Source organism: Leucopleurus acutus (assembly GCF_964270905.1).
Source record: "Leucopleurus acutus genome assembly, chromosome: 20".
In the NCBI taxonomy this organism is placed as follows: Eukaryota; Metazoa; Chordata; class Mammalia; order Artiodactyla; family Delphinidae; genus Leucopleurus; species Leucopleurus acutus.
This window is the reverse complement of record NC_139162.1, coordinates 53,539,389-53,563,424: the sequence shown is the minus strand read 5'-3', so window position 1 is coordinate 53,563,424 and position 24,036 is coordinate 53,539,389. Positions and strand designations below refer to the sequence as shown.

The 24,036-nt window shown below is 52.0% G+C and overlaps 2 protein-coding genes across 2 annotated transcripts; both read left to right on the top strand.

Annotated features, from left to right (window-relative positions):
• Nucleotides 1-9,252: 9,252 nt before the first annotated feature.
• SIGLEC10 (sialic acid binding Ig like lectin 10) lies at nucleotides 9,253-15,329 on the top strand (the record flags this gene model as incomplete). The annotated part of the gene is made up of 11 exons (XM_082863478.1): nucleotides 9,253-9,425; nucleotides 9,503-9,883; nucleotides 10,062-10,346; nucleotides 10,667-10,714; nucleotides 10,804-11,067; nucleotides 12,204-12,251; nucleotides 12,365-12,622; nucleotides 12,705-12,989; nucleotides 13,309-13,402; nucleotides 13,502-13,667; nucleotides 15,063-15,329. Exons 1-11 carry the CDS (start codon nucleotides 9,284-9,286, stop codon nucleotides 15,327-15,329), a joined length of 2,238 nt encoding a protein of 745 aa, XP_082719604.1. The 5' UTR covers nucleotides 9,253-9,283.
• A 6,103-nt stretch (nucleotides 15,330-21,432) lies between these two features.
• Nucleotides 21,433-22,646, top strand: LOC309976848 (piRNA-mediated silencing protein C19orf84; the record flags this gene model as incomplete). Its single annotated transcript, XM_082862651.1, has 2 exons — nucleotides 21,433-21,464; nucleotides 22,133-22,646. The coding sequence occupies 2 exons, from the start codon at nucleotides 21,433-21,435 to the stop codon at nucleotides 22,644-22,646; spliced, it is 546 nt and encodes a 181-aa protein (XP_082718777.1).
• Nucleotides 22,647-24,036: the final 1,390 nt, after the last annotated feature.

Genomic DNA, 24,036 nt, shown 5'->3' with positions numbered 1-24,036 from the left:
TGACGGTAGTTATTTGTATGTTGGGTCAATACTTTAAAGGTTCTTTGATTTTTATTGAAGTCGTGTTGGTGTACGATACTGTGTTAGTTTCAGGTGTACTACATAGCGAGCTGACATTTGTATACATTATGAACTGATCACCATGATAAGTCTAGTAACCATTTGTCCCAACACAAAGCTATTAGAATATCATTGACCGTTATTCCTTCTGCTGTATATTACTTCCCTGTGGCTTATTTATTTTATAACTGGTGATTTACCCTCCTTAATCCCCTTCACCTATTTTGCCCACCACCCCCTCCCCACTGGCAACCACCCATTTGTTCTCTATATCTGTGGGTCTGTTTTCATTTTGTTTTGTTTGTATGCGTTCTTTTTTAAATTTATTTTTAAATATTTTTTTATTCTTTTATTTTTTGCAGTACACGGGCCTCTCACGGTTGTGGCCTCTCCCGTTGCGGAGCACAGGCTCCGGACGCGCAGGCTCAGCGGCCGTGGCTCACGGGCCCAGCCACTCTGCAGCATGTGGGATCCTCCCAGACCGGGGCATGAACCCGTGTCCCCTGCATCGGCAGGCGGACTCTCAACCACTGCGCCACCAGGGAAGCCCCGTTCTTTTTTTTAGATTCCACGTGTGAGATCATATGGTATTTGTCTCTCTGTCTGACTTATTTCACTTAGCATAATAACTCTCTAAATTCATCCATGTTGTCAAAAATGGCAAGATTTCATTTTTTATTGTCTGAGTAATATCATATATATTATATATTCATTCATCTATCATGGACAATTAGGTTGATTTCATATCTTGACTATTGTAAATAATGCTGCAGTGAACATTGGTGTGCATATACCTTTTGTTTTCTGTTTTTTGGGGGGTTTTTTGCGGTACACGGGCCTCTCACTGTTGTGGCCTCTCCCGTTGTGGAGCACAGGCTCCAGACGCGCAGGCTCAGCAGCCATGGCTCACGGGCCCAGCCATTCCGCGGCATGTGGGATCCTCCCAGACCGGGGCACGAACCCATGTCCCCTGCATCAGCAGTTGGACTCTCAACCACTGCGCCACCAGGGAAGCCCCCCCTTTTTTATATATATATAAATGTATTTATTTATTTTTATTTATTTTTGGCTGCGTTGGATCTTCGTTGCTGTGCACGGGCTTTCTCTGGTTGTGGCGAGCGGGGGCTACTCTTCGTTGCGGTGCACGGGCTTCTCATTGCGGTGGCTTCTCTTGTTGCGGAGCATGGGCTCCAGGTGCGCGGGCTACAGTAGTTGTGGTGCGTGGGCTCAGTAGCTGTGGCTCGCGGGCTCTAGAGCGCAGGCTCAGCAGTTGTGGTGCATAGACTTAGTTGCTCTGTGGCATGTGCGATCTTCCCAGACCAGAGCTCGAACCTGTGTCCCTGTGTTGGCAGGCGGGTTCTCAGCCACTGTGCCACCAGGGAAGCCCCCATATATCTTTTCAAATTAGTGTTTTTGTTTTCTTTGAGTAAATACCCAAAAGTGAAATTGCTGGATCATATGGCAATTCTATTTTAAATTTTTTGAGGAACCTCTGTACCGTTTTCCACAGTGGCTGCACCAATTTACAATCCCACCAAAGGTGCACGAGGGTTCCCTTTTATCCACATCCTCGCCGACACTTGTTATGTGTTGTCTTTTTTATCATAGCCGTTCTGACAGGTGTGAGGTGCTATCTCATTGTGGTTTTGAGGTGCATTTCTCTGAAGATTAGCGATATTGAGCCTCTTTTCTTGTGTCTGTTGGCCATCTGTTTGCCTTCTTTGGAAAAATGTCTATTCAGGTCCCCTGCCCATTTTTAGTCAGGTTGTTTGGTGTTTTTGATGTTGGGTTGCATGAGTGTTTTGTGAAGACCAATGTCAAAGAGCACACTGCCTACGTTTTTTTTTTTGTTTTTTGTTTTTTTTTTTTTTGCCTATGTTTTCTTCTAAGAGTTTTATGGTTTCAGGTCTTATATTTGGTATGTCTAGTATAGCAGCCGGAACAGACTGAGACGCCACGGGAACATTTTCTTATGAGGACATCGCATGTTTGGTGTGCCTGGGTAGACGTCATTTATTTGAGAATGACACTGTGAGAGATATTGAGGTGTTTTAAATTTCAGGAAAGGTGGGTTTGCAGTGAGGGAAGCGGATGGTTGTGGGGACGTAGTGTTTGCTTTGATATGCTCTCCCCCGGCAGAGACTCAGTTGTACTGAGGTGCAGTGAAAAGAGCAGAATCATTATTTGTAGGTTCAGTGAGAATGGATGCAGCCTTTTTGGATGAGCAACGTTTGCAAATGTGTCCAGAGCCTGAGAAATATTCCCTAAAGAGCTGCAGTTCTTCAGGACTCTGGACAGCAGAGATCCTGGTGACTGGGGCTCAAGGGTCAGTGTGTGCCAGGGAAAATGGAGCGCCCTCTGGGGGCAGCATCCTGAACTGCAGCACAAGCAGTATGGGCGGGAACTGGGACAGGTGTATCTGAATGACACAAAGATGCTAGCCAGGGGGTGTCTAAGATACTCCCTTCCCCCCAACAAAGGCTCCTTAGCACCCTCAGGGCCTCAACTACAGCCAGACCCAGACTCTTCATTCACCACTGGAATGCTTCCCTACATCTCCTTCATTCATCCCTCCTAATAAGTCCAGTCCTCAGGCCCACACCCAGCACCCTTCTAGGGCAGAATCCTGAACTACCTACCTACCTACCTCTCTTCCCCCTCCTCAGCTGCTCCCACCCCATACCTACCCACCCACCCCCAATCTCACTTCCTCTCAATATCTATCTTTGTCCCCGTTGTGACCTCAGGGACAGACAAAGCAGGTGTTCAACATCTGTTGAATTAGAGCAGGAAACCAGAGGCTTGTAGAGTTTTTTTCTTAAGGAATAGGCTCAGAGAAAAATCTGAACATTCTTAGGCAGAGAAGGCAGATACGAGGATGACCGATAAAGATTCTCGTGGACTCAGGTAGCCCCTAGTCTGTGGTCTAGCCAAGGGTTGGGAGGGGGGAAGGCTGGCTTGGATGAGAAGGCAATTGCAAAGGGGGGAGGTGCTCTGGTCACACTGAGAAAAGGTGGAAAGTTCAGAGGAGGTCAAAGAAATGACCAAAAATCTGGAAAAGTGTACGGGTGGGGAAATGTTGGGGCAGGTTGGTTGTAAGGTCAGGAAAAGCATTTCCGAAGAGATGGCCTTTGAGCTGAGAACAGTGAAAAGGGGGGCAGCCACGGGAAGAGCATTCCTGAAAGAGAGAACAGCTAGTGTCATGTTCTTGAGGCAGAAATGAATTTGGTAAATGTGAGAAACAGAGTGGGGATCGCCGGCGGGAGTGCAGAAGTAAAGTGGAGTGCGTTCCAAGTGAGTTTGCAGGGGTCACTGGGGGTTACCTCAGGTCGAGTTCTATAGGTTATGGTGATGAGTTTGGGTTTTCTCCTACATATGGTGAGATGCCATTGAAATGTTTGGGCAAGAGGGTGACTTGATCTGATCTCTATTTTAAAAATAACTCTGGTGGTTGTGTTGAAACTGCCTTACGGAAGGGGCAAAAGTAGAAGCAGGGAACTGTATTCAGTAGTCTGGGATAGAGTCTGAAAAAGAATGGAAAAGAGTCTGAAAAAGAATGTCTATATACGTATCACTGACTTACTTTGCTGTACAGCAGAAATTAACATAACAGTGTAAGTCCACTATACTTCAATAAAATAATTTTTTTAATAAAGAGGCAGGAAGAATCATCAATAGGTTTTTTTTGTTTGTTTTTTTTGGGTTTTTTTGCTGTACGTGGGCCTCTCACTGCTGTGGCCTCTCCCGTTGCGGAGCACAGGCTCCGGACGCGCAGGCTCAGCGGCCATGGCTCACGGGCCCAGCCGCGCCGCGGCACGTGGGATCTTCCCAGACCGGGGCACGAACCCGCGTCCCCTGCATCGGCAGGCGGACTCTCAACCACTGCGCCACCAGGGAAGCCCCTGGAGACATTTTTAATTGTCACAACTGTGATGGGGGGAGGGAGGCAAGTGGCATCTAGTGGGTGGAGGCCAGGGACGGTGCTCAACATCCTACAAAGCTCGGGGCGGCTTCTACTCCCCAAGAATTATCTGACTCAAAATGTCAATAGTGCTGAGATTCAGAAATCTTGGACTAGGGTAATGAATGGTACTGGGGGTGGGCATAAGTGGATAGATCTTTTTTTTTAATATTTAAAAAGTTGAACTGACAGGTCTTGCAGGGACTGAGGCAAAGGAAGACATCAGAATGATGCTAGGATGTGGGCAGATGTTGGTACCACAAAACAGTAACATTTAGACAACTGAAAAGGAGAGGGTTTGAGGTGAGAAATAAGAGTGCTGCGTGAAAATTTAGATCCTAAGTTTGAGATGCCCATTATGTATTCCTGAGTCCATGTCAGGTAGACAGGGAAGGATTGAAATATATACTTTAGGAGTCATCAGCATGTTTCTTTATTGTTGTTGTTGTGTGTCTTGTGATCATTTATTTTAGTTTGTAGTTTAACTTCATTTGGAAGCAACTAGAAACTCACAGGAGGTTGCAGAGAAATGTACAGTGATGTGTCATGCATTCCAGTTACCCCCAGTGTAAACATCTTACACAACTAGAGGACAATATGAACATCAAAAAATTGATATGGGTAGTACAATTCTGATTACCGATTTCAAAGTGTGGGCCCGGGGGGAAGCTCCCCACACCACCAGGCAATTCTCCACGCTAGCTGGGCATCCTACAACTCAACGCAACTCTGACACCACCTACCTGGAGATAGTGTCAGATCCCATGGGTTAAGGGCTCAGTCCCATAAGACCGCCCCCCCGCCCCCCACTTCAGATGCCAATCACAAGTCCATGTTGTCACTCGTGCTTCTGACTGATGGAGTATAGATCTGAGGTTCTCATGACCCATTTCTTGGGTTCAGTTAATTTGCTAGAGTGGCACACACAACACAGAGAAACAGTCTACTTCTGAGATTACTGGCTTATTATAAAAGGATATAACTCAGGAACAGCCGGATGGAAATGATGTGTAGGACAAAGTATGGGGAAAGGGCTTGGGGCTTCCATGCCCTCTCTTTGGGGAGGTGCACCACTCTCCCCAAGTTCTCCAACCTGGAAACTCTCTGAACCCCATACTTTTGTTTTTTATGGAGGCTTCATTCCATAGGCGTGTCTGATTAAATCATTGGCCATGGGCGACTGACTCAGCCTCTAGCCCCTCACCCCTTCTGGGAGGTCAGGGACTGGACTGAAATTTCCTACCTTCTAATCACATGGTTCATTCCCCTGGCAACTAGCCCCCATCCTTCTGTGCTTTCCAAAAGTCACCTCATTAACAAAAACTCAGGTGTGGTGGAAAGGGGTTTGTTATGAATAGCAAGACACTCATTTCTGGCTCTGAAGTGTTTTCAGGAACTGAGGACAAGAGACCAATATTAGAACAAACGATGCTCCCGTTGCTCTTATCACTCAGGAAATTCCAAGGGTTTTGGGTGCTGTGAGCCAGGAACCATGAGCGAAGACCAAAATATATACTTACTATAAATCACAATATCACATGTAGCATGCTTTTTTTTTTTTTTTTTTTTGCGGTACGCAAGCATGTGGGATCTTCCTGGACCGGGGCACGAACCCGTGTCCCTGCATCAGCAGGCGGACTCTCAATCACTGCGCCACCAGGGAAGCCCGTAGCATGCATTTTTAAAGTCATGGATGAAATAGGACATCTAGGGAGAGTGATCCTGATGCATTCTAAGATTTAGGAGTCAAGGGCAGAGGCGGAACCATTAAAGATGAAGACGAGTGTCTAGAAAGGTAGAAGGAAAAACCAGGGAAGTAATGGTGTCCTCTGTACGCTATGGGCAGCCCGACTCCGGCAGGTGCCTTCGAGATGGCAGTTCTAGGTGACAGGGGAAGCCAGATTGAAGTGTTTCAAGAAGGAAGGGGTGGGGCTTCCCTGGTAGCGCAGTGGTTAAGAATCCGCCTGCCAGTGCAGGGGACACGGGTTCCAGCCCTGGTCCGGGAAGATCCCACATGCTGCGTGCCGCGGACCAGCCGGAGAAAGAGGATTTCACCGCCCAGGGTCAGAAGGGAAGGGGTAAGGAACTGAAGTAGCACCGACAAATGGGGTCAGAGGACCAAGACAACTGAGAGTTGCAAGGCAAATTTTATTATGCTACGGTTGCAAATTATATAGACTAGAAAAAGGGAGGTTAGCAGATGGTGGTTTACGTTATCTACAGACTGTCTCGGCTTCAAGGTTAACTTCCCTGGGAGAAAACCCATGAACCCAGAATCATCAAAAATAACCTGCACGTGCAGGGGGGAGACAGCTTTGCTTGTCTCATTTTGCATTCTTCCTGATCTCTGGGCCCTGGTGATTTATCTCCCGTGGCATGGAACAAGGAGGGGAACCAGTAGGCACAGTCCCTTCGAGCGGCGGCGGCGTGCCTGGCATGTCCGCAGCCTGCTCTCAAGGCTGACTGCTTCCCACAGCCGCGGAGCAACTAAGCCCGTGCGCCGCAACTAGTGAGCCTGTGCGCCGCAACTACTGAGCCCGCATGCCACAACTACTGAAGCCCGCGTGCCTAGCGCCTGTGCTCTGCAACAAGAAGCCACCGTAATGAGAAGCCCATGCAACGCAACAAAGAGTAGCCCCCGCTCGCCGCAACTAGAGAAAGCCCGTGTGCAGCAACGAAGACCCAGTGCAGCCAAAAAATAAATAAACAAATAAATTTATAAAAAGAAAAAAGAAGGAAGGGGTGACTGAGCACACCAAACGCTGCGGAGCAGGCGGCATCCAAATGAGATGAGAATAGAAATTACCTATGGGTTTTAGCCATTTGAGATCTTTGGTGACCCTGACAAGAAGAGGTTGAGGGATGTAGGGATGGAGGCGAGATTGGACTCGGGTGAGCAGGGTGGACAGTAAACAAAGGGCACCTGTGACCTGAAGAACCTTTCCTGTGAAGAGAAGAGCGAATCCTCCGGGTTTCCGGGAACGCAGAGGAGGGGAGCTGGTGGTCTCAGGACCACCTCCAGGAACCTTGTGGCAGCTGCCTCCAGAAGGGGATGGGTTGGTCCACAAGTGGGGTTACTGGCTCCACTCTGTTTCCACCTCACCCTGGCCGCTTGGCTATAGATATGAAGCTGCCCAACTGACCTCACCTGGTACAGGAGACCTCCTAACCTCCACATCTCAGGGATCAGCTCTGAGCTTTGAAGGCATATCTCAGCCTGAGGGTGGCCCACATTCGTCGGTGGGGCGTATGAGACCTCTGGGTTGGCCTGGAGGAGCTGGGGAGTCACCGATTGGTATCCTTCAGCCCCAGGGTAGCAGACGGTCCTCTCTCCCTTTTCTGTCTGATGGAGTAGCATGGAATAGTGTGGAGAAACCCACGGAAGGCCTGAGATGTTGCCACTGTCCTGGTTCCCACTCCCATTAGCCCCATGGAGGCATGGAGGTGCTCCGAGGCAGAGGTGAGGCTGGATCTAAGCTTTGGGAGTGGGGAACCTCAGTTCTCAGCTCCTTCAGGGCAAGCCCTCAGCAGGACCCAGGCATCCTTCCCTCCCTCTCACTCCTCCCTCCGAGAGGCCCTTCCTCTGTGAACTTGACAGAAGGAAGGGTGTGATGTCCCTGGATGCAAGGGCTCCCCTGGGAGAAGGGAAACGGCTTCCCCCAGAGAAAGCCTAGGTTGGGCAGTGGGGACCCGGGAGCAGAGGGAATAGGAGGGTGGATGTTACGGGTTGAATTGCACTCCCTCTGCCCCCAAGTTCATATGTTGAAGTCTTAACCCCCAGTATCTCAGAATGTATATTTGTAGATAGAGTCTTTAAAGAGGTAATTCAGTTGAAATGAGGTCATAGGGCAGAGTCCCAGTCCAGCATGACTGGTGTCCTTGTGAAGAACACACGTACACACAAGGAAGACCAGGTGAAGACTGGAGGAGAAGACGGCCATCTCCAAGCCGAGGAAAGACCTCAGAAGAAACAAAGCCTGCCGACACATTGATCTTGAACTTGTAGCCTCCAGAACTGTGAGGAAATACATTTCTGTTGTTTAAGCCACTCATTCTGTGCTCTTTTATTATGGCAGCCTGAGCAGACTACTAGAGTGGATTCGAGGACAGGGATAGTTATGTGTCACTTCCTCTGGGAAGCCCCTGTTGACTTTGCCAGGAAGTAGTGACCACCCTTTCCCCAGGGCCCAGCGTGAATATCTGTCCCAGCATGTGGGGGGCAGGGCATTGATGAACACTTCAGTGCTCTTCTGTTTCTAAGGATCTTCGTCTACCAAGCTGGGTTCCCTTGAGGTCAGACACTGTCTCATTTACCTATGTGTGTCCGCCTCCCCCATATACAGCATGACACCTGCCACACACAAGCTTCCAGAGCATGGAGGTCATATAGGCAAACACAGTGTCTCCACGTGACCAAAACAGAGTCATTTCAAGGTGAGGGGAACAACAGTCCACATCTGGGGGAGTTTACCTGACTCACTCCACAAATCCCATGCCCCTTACATTGCCTAAGTCTCCCACCATCAGCATCGCCCCTGGGTGTCTGTGTTCTTATCACAGCAGGTGTTACAAATGTGTGTCGTCCAACTGTGTGACAGAAGGGGAGACTGGGAAGCAGACAAAGACCTTGGGGTGAGTGCTCCTGGGGGACCAGGAGTCAGTGAGCCCATCAGGGAGGGTGAAGGGGTAGAGGGACTGAGACCAGCCTACGGTTGCCAGATTTCGCCAATAAAAATGCAAAGTGCCCAGTTAAAGTTGAATTTCAGATCTCAACAACGAATGATTTCAGTAGAAGTATATATATCACATGCAATCTCTGGGACATACTTATACTAAAACAATTCATTTTTCGTCTGAAAGCCAGTTTTAACCGGGCATCCTGACTTTTTATCTGGCAAGACTAACCCTGCACTCCCACTCCTACCCTCTGCCCCAGAAATCCACCCTGCCCAGCACCCATCACCATCACCAGAGGCCCCTGTAAGAGGGGCTTACTGGGAACTTTCACTTCTGCTTCCCTAACGGCTCAGGGTCCAGCGGGAGAGTCCCCGGCCTCCACCCACCCAAAGCCAGGCCCCAAGTCTAGACGCATATCCTCCACTCCCTCCCCCAGAGATGACGCAGGAAGGTGACCAGCTCAGGGAGCCCAAACGCCAGGCGAGCCCCCCGGGCAAGAGTGAGTTCAAGTGGGTGACATGGGGGCGGGGAGAGTCCAGAAGAGGAAAATGAGTCGTGTGGGTCTGAGCATCAGAAGCTCATTTCATGCATCAATCCACCAGGGCTCAGCTTCCGCCTTCTGCCCTCACCCAGTGCGAGTCACAGTTTCTGGGGAATGAGCGTGTCCCAGGGCAGGTCCAAGTGCCTGAGATGCTCTTGTCGCTGCTCTTAGCCGTGCTGTGGGCCGGTGAGTGAACGAGGTGGGGGGCCAGGAGGGGCCCGGGACTGGGGGTGCAGCCTGAGCCTCTCTCTGTCTCCCCATAGGGTCATGGGCTCAGAATCCAGCTTTCCAGCTGCAGGTGCAGGAGTTGGTGAGGGTGCAGGAAGGCCTGTGCGTGGTCGTGCCCTGCTCCGTCTCCTATCCCGTAATAGGTTGGGTTCCCTCCACCCCAGCTTACGGCTTCTGGTTCAAAGACCCGACCACCACAGACAGTGGTCTGCCAGTGGCCACAAACAAGCCGGATCGAGACGTGCAAACACACACCCAAGGCCGATTCCAGCTCCTGGGCGATCCCAGACAGAATTGCTCTTTGCTCATCAGAGATGTACACATGGAGGACAGTGCATCGTACTTCTTTCGGTTGGAGAGAGGCTATTACGTGCGATATAATTTCGTGGAATACAAGTTCCGTCTGGAGGTGACAGGTACGGAACTGGCTCGAGCTGGAATGGAGTGGGACCCCCCGGGTGGGACCCTCCCTCCCCTCCTCCCCCCCTCCCCCCTTCTCATACTCAGGAGGGGCTATGGGGAACGGACCATGGGGGACCCCCGGGAGTACCCCCATCAGGGTCTAGCATCCCACCCTCTCTCCCTCCATCCCAGCCCTGACTCAGAAGCCAGAGATCTACGTCCCAGAGACTCTGAAGCCTGGGCACCAGGTGACGCTCATCTGTATGTTTCACTGGACCTTTGAGGAATGTCCAGCCCCTACTCTCTCCTGGAGGGGGGCCACCGTCTCCTCCCACGAGGCCAGACCAAGAACTTCCTACCTCTCAGCCCTCACCTTCACACCCAGACCGCAGGACCACGGCACTGAGCTCACCTGTCGAGTGGACGTCTCCAGAAGGGGACTGAGCACAGAGGACACCGTCCTGCTGAGCGTGGCCTGTGAGTTTGGTGGCGGGAAGGACATCAGGGTGCGCAAACAGGCACGGGGGATGCGGAGGTGGAGAGAGGCAGCCGGGCAATGATGGTCAGCTCTCTGCGGATGCGTGGGTAGAAAGGCGTGGAGTCTAGCGACGCTTGCCTCGGCCCAGGGAGGGGAATGGGGATGCCGTCTGGACCTGTGTCCATAAGCGCATCTTTGGCACTCATCTGTCACTTGTCTTCCCGGAGGAAAGTCACACTTTCTTCTCCCCGAGGGGGTTCTCTCTGGCGGTGGGCAATCTCTCATTCCTCCCCAAAGCCAGCTCCCAATCCTGTTACAGATGCCCCCAAAGACCTGGTGATCAGCATTTCCCAGACCGATGTATCAGGTACTGAGGGCCACTTGGGGGTGTCAGGAGGGCGGGGGAGTGGTGTTCCCCCTTGCAGTCCTTCTCTTGCGCGCTCTCTCTCTCTGCAGCCCTGGAGCCGCAGGGAAACAGCCCCCATCTGGAAGTCCAGAAAGGCCAGTCCCTGCGGCTACTCTGTACAGCCGACAGCGTGCCGCTGGCCACACTGAGCTGGGCCCTGCAGGACAGAATCCTCTCTTGGTCCCACCCCTCGGGCTCCAGAACCCTGGAGCTGGTGCTGCCCCGGGTGAAGGCCGAGGATGCGGGTCGCTACACCTGCCGAGCTGAGAACGGGCTTGGCTCTCAGAGCCGCAGCCTGGAACTCTCCGTGCAGTGTGAGTGTGACCAGCGGGGGCCTGGTTTGGGGGGGGGGGCGGGGAGGAGGGAGGGGGCTGAGGGCAGGGTCCCAGAGCTCTAAGGTGACCCGGAACCCCAGGCCTATGGGGCTGGGATTCTGCTTCCAGCTCCGACTGCGGTGGGCGCGGGGGCGGGGGATTTCCCCACGCCGCCGAGCAGTTCTCCAGCATCAGTGGCGTGTGCTACAATTCAACTCAATTCTGACGCTATCTACCCGGAGATAGCGTCAGATCCCACAGGTTAAGGGATCAGTTTCTGGAAAGGGGCCCCGCCCCCGCTTCAGCCACCAATCACAAGTCCAGGTTGTCCCCTGTGCTTCTGACCGGCCAACGATAGATTGGAGGTTCCCATGACCTCCTCCTTGGGTTCAATTAATTTGCTAGAGCTGCTCAGAGAAATATTTTACTCACTAGATGACCGGTTTATTATAAAATATAACTCAGGAACAGCCAGATGGAAGCGATGCATAGGGCAAGGTATGGGGAAGGAGCAGCTAACTTCCATGCCCTCTTCCTGGGCACAACTCTCCCCAAATCTCCAAGTGTTCACCAACCTGGAAGCTCTCCCAACCCCATTTGGGGGGGGGGGCGTGTTATGGAGTCCTCATTACATAGGCACGATTGATTAAATCATTGGCCATTGGTGATTGAACTCAACCTCCAGTCCCCTTTCCCTTCCTCAGAGGTCAGGGGGGTGGGACTGAAAGTTCTAACCCTCTAATCCGTGGTTGGTTCCCCTGGCAACAAGCCCTCATCCTCGGGCGCTTCTAAAAGTGACTTCATTAACATAAACTCAGGAGTGGTGGAAAGGGGTTTGTTATAAATAACAAGGCACATTTATCACGCTTACCTAGCATTCAGGAAATCCAAGAGTTTTAGAAGCTCTGTGCCAGGAATAGGAACAAAGATCAAATACCTATTTCTGTTATAAATCACGATATCTTAGGGACCTGCCCTTCTTACCAGTCTATTCCCTTGGGTTATTCATCTGCGAATCACTCAGTGGGTAATTCAACCCCCCTCCGCCTCCCAGCCCTTCACCCCTAGGGACGTTCACTTTGCCCAGAAGGAAACCCCTGGCTTGTTTAGCGTCAAGTACCCTGTCTCTGTTTCAGATGCCCCAGAGAACGTGAAAGTGATGGTCTCCCAAGGAAATAGGACAGGTAGGAAAGGGGATCAGAGGAACCGAACTGGGAGCCTGGACGTCTGGAATGTCAGCAGGAAGAGGGTCCCTGTGCCCTCAGCTGTTCATCCGTCCTGGCTGTTCCCTCTCTAGTCCTGGAAAACTTCAGAAATGGTACATCTCTTCCGGTCCTGGAAGGCCAAAGCCTGCGTCTGCTCTGTGTCGCTCACAGCAACCCCCCAGCCCGGCTGAGCTGGGCCCGAGGGGGACAGACTCTGAGCCCCTCCCAGCCCTCAGATCCTGGGGTCCTGGAGCTGCCGCAGATACAAACAGAGCATGAAGGAGAATTCACCTGCCGAGCTCAGAATCCTCTGGGCTCCCAGAATACCTCTCTGAGCCTCTCCGTGGTCTGTGAGTGCGGGGACCCCTGGGGGCAGGACACCTGGGCCCAGGTGAGGGGAGGGGCACCGCTGACACTCCTCCCTCTGTACAGACCCCCCGCAGCTGCTGGGACCCTCCTGCTCCCAGGAGGAGGAGGGTCTGCACTGCGACTGTTCCTCCCGAGCCCAGCCGGCCCCCTCCCTGCGCTGGCGGCTGGGGGAGGGGCTGCTGGAGGGGAATTTCAGCAACGCCTCCCTCAAGGTCACCTCCAGCTCGGCTGGGCCCTGGGTCAACAGCTCCCTGTGCCTCCGCGAGGGGCTCAGCTCTGGCCTCAGACTCAGCTGCGAGGCCCTGAACGTCCACGGGGCCCAGAGCGCCACTGTCCTGCTGCTGCCAGGTCAGGGGCCAACTGGACGCCCCCTGGAGGCGGGGGCTGAGAGCGACAGCGACAGGGTCCTGTGGTTGGGTCAGGAGCTGGGGAGCGGGGACACGGGGGCGCCCGTGGCTGGGGATGCGGAGGGGGAAATTAAATCGGAGAGCCTGACGCTTGGGCCTGGGGTGTAGCAGTTTCCAAGAAGTCGATGGGAAGGGGCTCTAGGTAAAAACCTCTGGAAAAACCACTAGGCTCCGGAAGCCTGAGCGCCTAGTGGCGGGTGGACGTGAGGACCCACGGGGATGGGAAGGGCTCAGAGATGGCTGACCGTTTCCTCGTGCAGATGAGAAGGGATTCGCCTCCAAAGCGTTCTCCAGCGGAATATTTCTAGGAATTGGCCTCATGACCCTCCTTGTCCTCTGCTTCATCCTGATCGTGTGAGTTAGCGGGACCAGCGATGGAGGGAGCGTGGGATCTGGGACCCGTGGAGAGGGGGGCGGGGCCAGGGCGCACACCAAGGCGGGGTGTTCCCTCAGCGTGAGGGCTCTGAGGAAGAAGTGGACCCAAGCAGAGGTTCCGGCCCCGGCCCCGGCCCCGGCCCCGGCCCCGGCCCCAGCCCCGGGAGAGACTCCGAGGTCCAGGGTCTCACGGAGGAGCACGCTCCTGGATTACATCAACGTGGTCCCTAAAACTGGCCCCCTGGTGAGTGGTCCCAACCAGCTGTCTCTTCTTCCCCTTCTCTGACTCCTGTATACCCTCCTCCCCAGCCCCGCCCTCACCCTTTGCCCGAGAGACATCGCAGTGGAAGAGGCCCGGGCGCTGGATTCAAATCCTGATTCTGGCACTTAACCTCTATGAGACCTTGACCAAACCCTCCCTCCACTGAGCCTCTATTGCTTCCTCCTTGAGAGTCGGTTTGCGGATTACAACACATGTTATTGCCTAATAGGTAGCAGCTATTCCATTATTACTACTACCAACAACATTACTAAGTAAAATTAATGACGTCACCAATGATTAATATCACGGAGAGACGGTATGTCCTAGTGATGAATAAGGGTAGGGCTCTGAAGCCAGCCTGCTCGGTTTCCTGTCCGCTTTCTTCACTGTGTGTTCTGGGATGAGTCACTTCACTTTTCTGTGCCTCGATTTCTTTAACTGTAAAATGGGGATAATAGTAGTGCCGACCACGTAGGCTCACTCTGGGTATTCAATATGCTCATTTTCTACTTGTAAAGCATTTACAACAGTACCAGGCGCCTAGTAAGTGTTGGGTAAATGCTGGATCTTTTCAGGAGAGAACATCTCTATGCGGATGATTCCAAAATTTACATCTCCCAGACTCATCCCTGAACTCTAGACTCATAGCCAACTATCTAGGCAGCATCTCCACGTGGATGTCTAATAGGCATCTCAAACCTAGCCTGTCCAAAACCAAACTCATGACTAAGCACCACTTAAAACCCTTCTCCTCCATCCTCTGCATCTCAGCAAATAGCACCACATTTGCCCAGCTGCTCAAGCCTAAAGACTTTAAGTCATTTCTTACTCCTTTCTTTTTTATCGCCCCACAATCAATCCATCTGCAAATCTCCTCCCAAATCCATCCAAACCACTTCTCCCCCCTCGGTTGGATAGAGCTTAGGGACGAAGAAAAAAAAAGTGAAAAGTGCCAATTTCAGATGGTCACATACACAGGATTCCGTGTATATAACACTCTCAAATGATAAGATTGTAGAGACAGAGGGCAGGTTAGTAGTTGCGAGGGGTTCGGGATGGGAGGATGATGAGAAGGACAGCAGGAGGGAGATGTTTGTGATGATGGAGCAGCTCGGTGTCTTGTGGTGATGGTTACACCAATGTATCTGCATTCGTTTGCTAGGGCGGCCATAGCAGAGAACCACAGGCTGGGAGGCTTAACCACAGACTTGTCTTTATTGTGTGTTCCTGTCGCGAGATGGAAGGCGAGCTCAGCGAAGGCAGGGTCTTTGTTTTACTGCCTGATGTAACCCCAGTTCCTCAATCGGTGCCTAGCACGTGGTAGGGGCTCGAGTGTTTGTTGAATGAATGCATGAAGGATGGTCATTTTTCCCTTAGGCTCAGAAACAGAAAACCAAACCAAGCAGTCCTTCCTGGGCCTCTGTTCCAGATGCTCAGCCCCCGGAACCCAGAAAGAACCAGAAGGAGCTCTATCTTGTTTCCCACAATTGTCCAGGACCCAAATCATCCCCTCAAGCCCCAGAATCAGAGAACAACCAGGAGGAGACCCATTATGCTGTTCTCAACTTCCCAGGCCTCAGACCATGGGACACCCGGAGGCCCAAGGATACTCACCCGGAGTATGCTGAAATCCAGTTCCACTGAGTCTGCTGGGTTGGAGGACTTGGACCCAGGCCAGGGAGAAAGGCAGAACAATTGGGAAGAGGAGAACAGAGTGCAGTCTGTCTGTCTTTCTGTCTCCCTCTCTCTCTCATTTCATCGTCCAAGGATGGGATGATCCCATCCCAGATCCTAGCATCTTGGAACAGCCTGGTGAATGTCTCCAGAGCAGCCTTCTCCAAATACACTTTTCTAAGCAAGGTAAAGCTTTTCCTCTGACACACCTAGGCACCACCCTGGCTGAATACTCAACAGTCTCAGTTTCTCAGCGGTGGGAGGGCCTTGAAAGACGATCAAGCGCTCATCTTCGCCGACCTCACAGGTCAAGTCTGGGCCGCTGCCTAGTTTGCTGCCACCTGTGAGCCAAGAGTGTGTTTTACATTTTAAATGGTTAAGGGGAAAATCAAAAGAAGGATGCTTTATGATGCGTGGAAATGACTTGAGATTCCAATTTCAGTGTCCATAAATAAAACTTTATTGGAATGCAGCCATGCCCATTTTTTTCTGGATCGCCTATGGCTGGTTTCAGGCAGAGTGGAGTCGTTGCCCTGCTAAGCCTAAGATAGCTAGCCTTCGGTTTAGGAAGAGTTGGTGGAATTTTCATGTAATGTAAACTCACCCACTTATTTGTACAGAAGAGCTAACAGAAGCGGAGGTCCAGAGAGAGTTCAAGAGCAGCCAAGGTGACACTGACTAGCTCTGTGACTAGATGGAAGGTTTCTAGGGTGAGGACTTGTAGGGCGAGGAGACTTGAGTGGCAGTTTAATCGTGAGAGGGAGGAAATTAATATTTTTGAATACCTGCTATGTATCACATTGTGAGCCAACTGTGGTGTAAGATTTAAGAGTATCTCCATTGGGAAGATATCTGAGACTCAGAGAGGTGAATTAACTTATCTAAAGACACACAGGAGAAATCGGCAATATCAGGGGTCCCACCCATGGCTGACTCCAAAACCGCTGCTCTCCCCGCTTTTTCATAATCCCTCCTGAAGTGGCGCTCTTGAGTGAAAAGGACTCAAAACTCAGGGCAGAATGTGAGGATGGTCAATCATCTCAGATATAAAGAGAGGCTAGCTGGTCACCTCATCTCAGCAGGAAGTCCATGAAGCTGGCCTCTGTTGATCTTTCTTTTCCTTTCTAAGACCATGGTCGGAGAGTGGGGGTGGAGGGGATGTCTTTACTCCTTAGAAGGATAAATGCAATTAGATAAAGAGGGAAAGAAAAGAAAGAAAAAGATTTTGAGTTGGAATTTTCCAAGGGTTCCTTTATACAGATATTATCTCTATTAAACAGTTGGGCAAACTGAGTCATGAAAAGGTTACAGACACATCCAAAGCCACAGGATTAGTAAGATTTGATTCCAGAGCCCAGGCTCTTGGTCATGACCTTATATTGGCCTCTTGGTGGCTTGTTGAGCAGAGGGGACCTGATAAGGAGGGGTGGCAGGTGCAGTATATAGAAAGGACAAAGGACTTGCACTTGGGTCCAGATTCTACTACTTACTAATCAGAATAAGTGTAGGCAAGTGACTTTCTCTCTCTGAGCCTCATGTATTAAAATGAAGGTAACACCCTTACTTGGAAGGTTTGTTACAACGATTGAATAAGAGAGTACAGATGAGGGGGGTGGGGCAGTATAGGGGTAGGGGATTAAGAGATACAAACTCTTAGGTATAAAATAAGCTACAAGTACCTATTGTACAACACAGGGAATATAGCCAACATTTTACCTTGTGTAAGGTATTAACTGACTAGCCCAGTGGGCTGAGCCATGGAGCTCCAGTCTGCAGGTGGGCTGCAAATAGCTTTGGAGAAGAAGGTAGCAAAGAAGAGCGCTGTGCTCACTCTGTCCTAAGTGCTCTCTCTGTCTCTCCTCCATAGTCGCCCCCGGAGCCCGGATTTGGTAGTTACTGCAAATGATGCTATGGCAAGGAGGGCCACGCTGACATATTTCGCCTCCTAACCGTGCCAGTGCTTCTGTGTACTGAATAAAATAAAAAACTGAACTAGCTGCAAGCACTGAAGTTGGCCACCAGAAGCCAGTATACCCAGAGTCATTGAATTACCCATGGAGTAGGATCAACCAATGCAACTGCCTCATTTTTTTTAACTTTTTTTAAAAATTGAGGTATAGTTGATGTACAGTGTTATGTTTCAGGTGTAAACATAGTGATTCACAGATTTTAAAGGTTATACTCCGTTTACAGTTATTATAAAATATTGGCTTTATTTCCTGTGTTGTAAAACATATCCTTATAGCTTTTTTATTTTATACATGGTAGTTTGTACAACTGCCTCATTTTATAGGGGCTTCAAGAGGGACAGGTTCACACAACAAAATAGCAGAAGTGACATTCAAGCTCAGACAGGTCCTAAAAGGGATGACCACTGCAGGTCCTGAATTCGTTTTAATAAACTTAGAGGGGGCAGAATGCTGGAGGGGCCTCTGTTTCCCTCTCTCTGCCCCCAAATCCTGCCAAAGGACCCTTCAAAATTTGTTTGACCTGGGAAATTGCAAGATTATGTTGCTAGGACAACTGGTTTGACCAGGGGTCAGTAACTTTTTTAAAATTTATTTATTTTTGGCTGCATTGGGTCTTCTTTGCTGTGCGTGGGCTTTCTCTCGTTGCGGCGAGCGGGGACTACTCTTCTTTGTGGTGCACGGGCTTCTCACGCTCAGACGCTCAGACGCGCTCAGAAACGTAGCCAATCAAAAAGCGAGGGTGCTAGCCCCGCCTCCCCCGGATTTGACGGACAGAGGGAGGAGACGCGGAAGTAACGTGATCATACCCGCCAATCAGAGCTGAGGATTACGTCTCGCGCTGCTCCAAGTAACAGGGAGTGGGAGGAGCTCAAACCTATTGCTGCAGGCGTTCCCCAACAAATCGGAACCTTCGTTCCCTCCCGACTCAGGAATTGATTGGCCACTTTTCAGAACTTGCCTGCCAATTTTGAAAGCTGGGTAAAGGGCATTTTCTTAGAGGCGCAAGAACACGCCTCCGCTCTCCCAGCTCGGGGAGGAAGGGCCTTAAAGGGCCAGGTACATGGTAAGTGGCGAGGTCGGACCCTGACGGCAGAAACCGGAGGAACAGTAACAGAACAAAACACGAAGCAGTGCCGTTACGCTGGAATTGGGTTTTATGTCGCAAAAACCCAGAGACCTAGCTTACTTTAGGTCAAGAGCTAGTAAGAAGCGGAACGAGGATTCGAACCCTTATTTCGGAGCCCTGTTTGACATAAGCTTCCTAACCGGATGGATGAGACCTGCATGCTAATCATAGTCGCCAGGAAAGGAAAACCAGCCTTTTTGGTAAAAATCTTTAGATTCCAACCACCTAGCCTTTGCTCGCGCCGTTTCTTCTACATCAACTATCCATTCACCCTAGACCTAGCCCAAAGGCCACCTCCTCTAAAACAAAACAAAACAAAACACCAAAAAACCCAAAAATCTCTCCGACCTTCTCCCCCACGCCTTGCAAGCGAGCAACAATGTTTTCCTGGACCCCGACCTCCCCCTCCCCCTTGCCTCCAGGCAACGTTTAATCCGCTTCCGGCTCTCACTGTCCTGTTCCTCCCTGTGTCCCGGCTCCCATCACCCCAGAATGTTATTGTCCATCTCTGTGTCTGTCCCCCACCTCTCAAGACTGAGAGCCCTTCGAGAGCAGGTACTGGTTCTGCGTCATCTCGGCGTCACCAGTATCATCCAGCACAGAACTCGAAAGCTAGTCTCGGATTTCTCATCCTTAAAGTGGGATGTTGTGAACTTCTTGTAAAAAAAATTCATACTCAAAGGCGCCACCCGGGTTGAGAACTTTGCATCATCCTTGATTCCCCATTACTCGTGTCCAGCAGCCCTGCAGCAAATCCCGGTGGCTCTCCCTCCAAAACACATCTTAAATCTATTCACATCTTCCCATCCCCACTACCCCCACCCTCCTTGGAGCCGTCACCACCCATGCCCGGAGGATGGCAGCATTCTCCCTAGGCGTCCTGCTTCCACTCTTGCGTTCCACCACAATCCACTCTCCAAACTGCAGGCACAGTGCTCTTCTTAAAACATAAATTATGTCACACTTCTGCTTACAAATGTTCAAAGTCATCTCAATGTTCCAGAATTAAAAAAAAAAAAAAATTCCAAAGTCAGCCTAGAAGGTACTATACACTCTGCCTCCTACTCGTGTCTCCATTAAGCACAGACTCTGGAGTCAGGGTTCAAATCCCAGTTGTGCTACTGACGAGCTCCGTGACCTTGAGTAACTTACTTAGCCTCTCTGAGGCACAGTTTGAACCTCTGTGAAATGAAGACTAAATAAATTGGAATTATTCATTAAAATAGACCTCTAGTTTGTTAAAAAGAAGAAACTGACCAGTAGTCCTCAAAGCTGTCAAAGTTGTGAAAAACAAGGAAAGACTGAGAGACTGCTGCAGAACAGAGGCGACTGAGGGGATGTGATGACTCAGTGGGGTCCTGCCTTGGATTCTGGAACAGAAAAAAGAGGACATTCGGGTAAAAACTGGCAAAACCCAAATGAAGTCTGGAGTTTAGTGAAGAGTCTTAAGAGTCATGTTGGTTTCTTAGTTGTGACAAATGTTCCACGATAATGTAAGAAGATAGCAAGAGGGGAATCGGGGTGAGTTACAAAGTTATCTTCGTCACTTTTCTGTAAATATGAAGGTATTCCAAAATTTTAAATATATACATATATTTAAAAAATAGACCTGTCCCTCTCCTCCTAGCTTATTGCTTCCCAGTCCCTCAAACACTATGTTTGTTTCACCCTGAGGGACCTTTGCACCTGCTTGTCCCTCCGCTGGGAATAATCAACTCCCAGGTCAGCTGGCTGCATCCCACAGTATCCTTCTCTAACCATCTTATCTAAAATAAGCCCATGGGGGACTTCCCTGGAAGTCCAGTGGTTAAGACTCTGAGCTTCCACTGCAGGGGAACGCAGGTTCCATCCCTGGTCGGGGAACTAAGATCCCACATGCCCGGTGGCGTGGCCAAAAAAATAAAATAACCCTCTGCCCCCTGTGCCTCTATATCACTTGTCCTGTCTTTACACCTTCAGCCCTCCTGCATATAGGAACTGTACTGTGTCTTGTGTGTTTCTCTCCCAACATGTAAAGTTTCATTAGCGTGCATGTATTTTGTCCCGGGCTAAATCCCAAGCCCCCAACCTGGAGCGTAGCATATAGCAGGCACTGAATAATATTTCTTAAATAAATAGATATGACTGTTGCTTCTCAGTAAAATACTACCACGACCACCCGCAATAACAATAAGAAACTCTCATTGGTTGAGACTTACTGTAGTCCAGATCATGTGTGGACTACTTTGCACACGTGATACATCCTTTAAACCTCACGAGATCCTAGAAGGTAATGTTAGCCCAGAGCTTAGAGTGGAATCCAGCCTCTAAGGTTCCAGTCCATCTACTAACCCCTCTGCCCCGGGAGTACCCAATGTCCAGATTTCCCTAAACGTCCCTTTAGTCCTAAAGAACACCATCGGGTCCCCTAAGGACACGGCCCAGGAATACAGGTGGAGAGAGGAGGCGGGTAGGGACTCCTGCGTCTGAGGGGGGAGGGGCTGGGGGCCTGGACTCCTGGGTCTGAGGGGGGAGGGGCTGGAGGCCTGGACTCCTGGGTCTGAGGGGGGAGGGGCTGGGGGCCTGGACTCCTGCGTCTGAAGGGGGAGGGGCCGGGGGTCTGGATCCTGGGTCTGAGGGAGGAGGGGCCGGGGCCTGGATCCTGGGTCTGAGGGAGGAGGGGCCGGGGGCCTGGATCTTGGGTCTGAGGGAGGAGGGGCCGGGGCCTGGATCCTGGATCTGAGGGAGGAGCTGGCTCGAGCGCCCGGCTCCTGGGTCTCCGGAAGGCGGGGTCTGCGACCTGAGATACGTGGGGTTGACGCACTGGAACCCCGCGAACTCAGCCCTGCACGCTTTCCTGCGACTCTGCACGCCCCGCAAACCACGCCCCCTTTCTGACAAAGTCCCGCCCATCTTCTTCCAGACGCTTCCCCGCTCCCTGGGCCGTGGAGAAGTCGTGGCGAGGGTCCTAGAAAAGACTTGAAAGACCCCGGTGAAGATGGAACAGAAGGAAGGGACTGGGCCAGAGGGGTGAGAGACGCGAGACTTCCCGCGGGGAGCACAGACACCCAGAAAGAGGGAGGATAGAGAAAATCAGAGAGTTGAACAGACCCAGAGAGTATCAGGAAAAAAAAAAAAAAAAGTCTTGGGTATCATCACACAGAAACAGAATCTTCGACAGTCTTGGTGACAGAGAGAGTTGAGCGAGATGCTTAGAAATAGGGAGAGAGCTAGAAACATATTTGTGGAACAGAGAAATTTCGAGAAGGAACCAGAATGGAAGATGCCAGACACAGCCGTAGGGCTGGAGAAATAATAATTGTCCACATTTATTGAACACTTCCCAGACCCAGCCCTTTAATAAGAACCTTTGATACCACCAGAAGCTATCTCTTGGTATGAAAACGTAAGGTTCGGAATGGGAAAATGATTTGCCCAAACACGACGCGAGGGAGGCAGCCTGGAATGGGAGCCGCGTTCTGTGGGATGCTGACGCTCTGGCAGACCTGTCTGTCTGTCTGTCTGTAAAGAAAACGGGAAGAAACAGAGCGAGAAAGGGGCCTGGAAGTCAGAGGCGAGCTCAGTCCTGAGGATGGGGAGAAATGGGCTCCTGGGAGAAGCCGGGAAGCAGAAAGGCTGCAGTAGGGAAGGCGTATGCAGATGGGGAGACCCACTGACCTGTCCTTTTGTTATTCTAGGAACAACCTGCCTTTCCCAGGGCCTGAGGCGTGGCCGCCTGCACCTTTCCCAGCCCTGTTCCCTTCTCTCCTGGGCACCCCAGATCCAGCCCACCTGGGGCTCCCTGAGAGCCTGGCCGCTGTCACTGTCCCCATCCGTCTGGATGCTCTCTCCTACCTCCTGCACAGCGCCCTGATGGGAGCCTACACGCTTCAGCAGTCCTTGCCCTCCTGCCCCTGCGCCCCACAGGCGTGCTGCACCCAGCCGGGCACCGCCAAGAGGCCGCCCAGGGGACGAGGGGGCAGGGACGCCCGACGCAGGCCAGGCCGGGGTCAGGGCCAGCGGCAGTGGGGACTTGGGAGGGCTGAGCAGGCAGAGAGTGGCTGGGTGGGGAACCCTGGGGCTGGCCCCAAGACCCCGCCGATGACGCTGCCATCACCAGCACCACCCGCCCAGGATGGGAAGAAGGACGCCCAGGGTCCGGAGCCGCCCCTGGAGACGCCGCCTGCTGATGACTGGGAGGCCGAGTATTAGGACCCTGAGGACCCTGGACTCCGGAGGGGGCCCTTGAGGGTCACCAGGAGGGTGTTCCTGGAGCCCAGGGTGACCTCAGCCCTGCCGGAGATACCCAAGAAACATCCTGCTCCCATCCCTCTTCCTCTCAAACCACAGCCTCAGGAGGGGGTCCTGCGAGTCACCTGGTGAAACGCAGACCCGACATAGGATCCCAAGCCAGGGAAACAGCCCTGAACCTCATGCCCAAACCCAAGCCTCTTCCCATTCCTTACACTGTTCCCAGCTACAGCGACAACACTCACCTCACTCGCAATGCCCAGGGCTCCTCCAGCCATGCCCAGGCCCATTCCTAACCCCAAAGCCATTCCCACCTGCCTCTGCCAGCCCCGTCCCACGGCCACACTGAATCCCACATCCCACAGCCGTTCACCCCCGTTCCATTCTCCGTCTCCGCCCTGACCCATCCTCATTCCCATCCACCTGAAGGCCAACCAATCCTCATCCCTGATTTCTCCTGCACTCCAGCCCTGTCTTCAACCCCAGCCAGCCCCGCCTCACCCTCAACCTCCTTCCTGTCCCAGCCTCAAACGTGACATGCCCTGTGACCCCACCTGCAAAGAACCCCATTGGCCCAACATATTCAGATACCTGCAGCCCCACCCCATCTCCTGCCTTTGGGGGAGCGGGGCCGGGTTGAACAATAAATGGCTGAGTGACCCTATGTCTTGTGTCTGTGTGCTTACACAGCTTGGGCTAACCCCGAGGGTGCCGTGGAATGAGGCCTGTGAAAGGGTGCTAGGGTGGCTGGGAGGGTCACAGAGAGAGGCTGGTGGGACCAGGGGCTGCGGGGAGGGAGGGCCTGGATTCCTGCTTCAGCGAATTCCATCTGGGGCGTCTGCCACCACTGCACTTCTGCCTGCTGGAAGCTGCTGGGCCATGGGGCCATTGTATGCGGAGGCTTAAGGGATTTGGGAGACCCTGGGAGCAGAGAGGCCAGCGACCTGACCGGGCTCAGTCTGCGCAGAGGGTCCGAGGCAGACGGAGGGTTCAGGGCAGGCTCTGCCCCTCAGGTAGGGACCAGGTGTGGGAGCCATGGGCCCCTCCTCCCCCTAAATCTGGCGGCCAGGCCTCCTTTCTCTCGCAGGGACTTGGTGGGGTGCTAGCTCTAGCCCCCTCCTCACCTCAAATCTGGGAGTCCAGGGCCCCGGCCCCCTCCATCCCCCAAAGACTTGGTGTCCCAGTGGCCAGCCCCTTCCTGGCTTAGGACCTGGAAGTCTAGGTCCCCAGCCCCTTTCTCCCCCCAGGACCCAAGGGTCTAGGTTCTCAGCCTCTCCTCCCCCAGACTCAGGAGTCCAGATCCTGAGCTCCCTCTGCCCCCCCAGACCCAGGGATCCAGGTGACCAGTTCC